This window comes from Priapulus caudatus, unplaced genomic scaffold (assembly GCF_000485595.1).
Source record: "Priapulus caudatus unplaced genomic scaffold, Priapulus_caudatus-5.0.1 Scaffold1524, whole genome shotgun sequence".
Lineage (NCBI taxonomy): Eukaryota > Metazoa > Priapulida > Priapulimorpha > Priapulimorphida > Priapulidae > Priapulus > Priapulus caudatus.
In genome coordinates, this window is record NW_014578585.1 from 3381 (window position 1) to 7061 (window position 3681).

The following is a 3681-nucleotide window of genomic DNA, read 5'->3' on the forward strand; positions in this document are numbered from 1 at the left end:
TGGATGATGATGGATGGAGCATCCATGCGATGGATAGATTGAATATGGATGGTGGATGGATGGTGGATGGATGGATGGAGGATGGATGGATGGAGGATGAATGATGATCGGAGTGATGCGATGGATGCGAATGGCAATGATGGATGATGGATGGATGATGGTGGACTGAGTGGAGGATGGACTGGATGGATGGATGGATGGATGGAGGATGGATGGATGGAATGGATGAAAGGATGAATGGATGGATGATGGATGATGGATGATGGATGAATTGATGAGAGAGGGATGGATGATGGATGGATGGAGTGGAGATGATGATGTGTGATGAGGGATGATGGATGGATGGATGGAGAGTGGATGATGATGGTATGGATGGATGGATGGATCGGAGGATGATGGATGATTGGATGGATTAGCATGATGATGGATGATGGATGATGATGGATGGATGGAAATGGAACTGGATGGATGGATGGATGGATTGAGATGGATGGATGGATGGATGAGTGATGGATGGAGTGGATGGATGGATGAAGTGGATGGATGGATGATGGATGGATGATGATGATGATGATGGATGGATGTATGAATAAATTTGGGGGTTGCGTTGGTTTTAGTGGGCATTCAGGACGATGAGTTAGATGATGAATGAAATGAATGAAATGAATGAATGAATGAATGGAGTGCATGGATGATGACGTGGATGATGGATGGAATGGATGGATGATGGATGGATGGATGTCAAAGATGGAGATGATGGATGGATGGATGGATGATGTGATGGATGATGTATGACGGACGAGCGACGACGGGCGAAATGGATGGATGGATGGATGGATGGATGGATGGATGGATGGATGGATGGATGGATGGATGGATAGATAGATGATTGGATGGATGGATGCATGGTTGGTTGGACGAATGGATGGTTAGATGGATTGATGTAAAATTTTGCAAAAAAACCCTGTAAAATCACGTCTACAATATAACGGTGTAAAATATTTCAGATGCATTATTCCGTCACACGCGATACAAAATCACATTGAATCGACGTTGGTTTCATCGTACAATGGAAAACTCGTGTCTTCGGGTGGTTGGTAATCGGGGTGACCGTAACGTTTAGCATGTCTCTCCCCCGGTCCACGATGTCTGCGTGGCCTCGATATTTCGTTGTCATCAGCATCCCTGTTATCCTTATAATCGGTAAATCGTCTCCGCAGCGCCTGCGCTGTATCTCTGGACACGGTCAGCTTTCGCGTGATCCTTATCGTACCGCGGGTTTCGCCAAGCTGCAGACTTGCCTCTCCCGGTTGATTTGCTCCTGGAATGTGTGCCATTCTCTTCTTGAAGGCATCCTCGTACTTGATGGTCTTCTGCCGCCGGTGTTTGATACGCACTGACTTCTTGTTGACCATGTCCATTACGGTACCGCGAGAATCGCCGTAACGGTCTAAACGTTGGTCGTGAGGTTGCGGAAGGTTACCACCGTCTCCCTCGCTCTCGTCATCGCTATCTATACCCTGCAGGTTAGCGAGCTCTTTGGCATAGCCGACGCCATTTTTTAACAGGTCGTCATCACCTGTCGACTCTGGTACCGCCTTTCCACAACAACTGATCGTCGTGGCAGATAAGATGTGCATAAAGGTGCCCATTCTGTGGAACAACATGGCGATGAACTGCAGTACCAGCAGTACGATGTAGAACGCCATGAACATAAGTCCGATCGGGTCGAGTGACTGGCCTTCAATAAATGGCCATGGAATGTGAGTTGATGGATTGATTTGTAGAAAGAAGACGATGGTGACGAAAAGACCATTCAGTATTAAAAGCCCCAGTACGCTGTTGTTTCTCAGCTCTTTCAAGTCTTTTGCGATCTGTAAAGGTAAAGCAGAAACAAAACAATGATTCACGTTTACAAAATTAAAACGTACAATCAAGCGTGAAAAAGAAATTTATTTATGTATTTTTCCTACCAGTATTATCTACAATTATAGTCAAAATGCCGTGTTGACGCGCCATGCATATCGCTGCACGCATGTTACTAACTATAAACAAACGACTAACCTAGCCAACTGCTTGCAGTAGGCAGTAAAATTACGAATTGGCGAGAACAATGTAGCCCTAGTAGCATGTTTTACAAATGTAAAACAACAACAGTCAAGGACCGAGCTCGACAGGAATCTAGCCACATGACTGGACATAGTTACAGGATGTCCGGAGATCGTGCGGTGTACGCATTGGGCACGAAAAACCTGTAAAATAGTCGGTGTATAGAGAGCTATACTTGGCTAACTCGAATTGGCGAGCCTTTGTTCACTGGCCGCGAATTCTTAGCCAGGATCCATAAATCTTACAGTCTTTTTACATATACTCGAGGGTTTACTAAAGAGCATTCCACGCGCGCATGGCGCAGTATGAACAGTCGCCTTCGCTAGTAGTTATAGGCGAAGGAAACCCGGATAACGTCGATTTTGTAGCTAGATAGCCAACCCCAGTGGCGGTTACACTCAGCCAAGCAACGCATGTTAAACAGGATGAACAAACATATCGACTGCTGAAGAATATTGTCGTGTGCAGGTAGTTGCATAGTAAAGAACTCAGCAGGGCCGCGTTACCTGTTCCTTATATTTCTTGTCCTCTTGTAACGGATGCAAGTATTTTTCGATGAGGTCTGTCCAGAAGGCGAGCTCATCTTCAGTGAGCAAGTGAACGGTTCCGTTGTGCAGATGTTCATCCTCCAGCCAGTATGGGTAAGATGAGTCATCGCGTTGAACAATATTGTTGTCTAACGACGAAAAATAATTTGTAAATATGATTCGCCGCTCGTACATTGTTCAGATCGTCGTATTATATACGTTCCAATACAAAATACACGCCTGCTTGCAACAAATACAATCTCTGAATCTATGCTAGTTTTTATTTTTTTATGTTACGACATATGGCTCATCATACGCCTCCCTATTTTGGCGCCTGTGTAAATCGCTGTACAACTAAAACACAACGAATTTAGTTTACTGATTCATTTCCACATATATGTTTGTACATATATATATATATATATGCATGTATACATATATATATATATATGCTATTAAAGTATATTGCGATTCAGGTATAGAAGGAGTTTAGAGATAAAGAAACCGGACGGCTGTTCGGACTAGTACGAATTTTATTATCTGTGATATCGGTCGGAGGTGATTGGGAGCCATCAATACGGATAAAACGAGCATACGTAGCCAACCAGGGATCTGAGAAGGCTGCGGGCTTATCTGCATTCAAGGTCGGAGAAGCTCAGATATATCACAAGGAATGGCTATTGGTTATTTGGGGTTGGTGGGGTGCGGGGAGTTATAACAGGTATGTCCATCTTCAACTCAATGATGTGTTTCAGGATATCTCTGTGTCCGATGGGTTCACTCTAAATGATAATCGAAGAGTGGAGATGTTTAGCTATTAAAGCAGATGGGGAAATGCTCTAAAGTATGAGGAACATCTAGAAACAGTCACTAAAGAGAATAAAAGAGTAAATATAATCCTCGTGAATTTGAGACTGACGACTGTGAGACTTGACCACTTAACGCCCATAAGAGAGCTGATTGTCTCGCGTGCATAGATTTGATGAACGGGTGCAAGCAGCACAATAGCACGGCAAATCGCAGTGACAGCCCATCGTATAACAGG

At 44.2% G+C, this 3681-nt stretch overlaps 1 protein-coding gene across 1 annotated transcript in view; it reads right to left on the bottom strand.

The window, feature by feature from the left end:
• Positions 1–1037: 1037 nt before the first annotated feature.
• Positions 1038–3681, bottom strand: part of LOC106816900 — a 21356-nt gene continuing 18712 nt past the window's right edge. The window contains exons 14-16 of the mRNA XM_014821543.1: positions 3343–3418; positions 2616–2785; positions 1038–1874 (exon numbers count right to left, since the gene is read on the bottom strand). Coding sequence (XP_014677029.1) covers positions 1038–1874; positions 2616–2785; positions 3343–3418 — 1083 coding nt within the window. The remainder of the gene's footprint in view (positions 1875–2615; positions 2786–3342; positions 3419–3681) is intronic.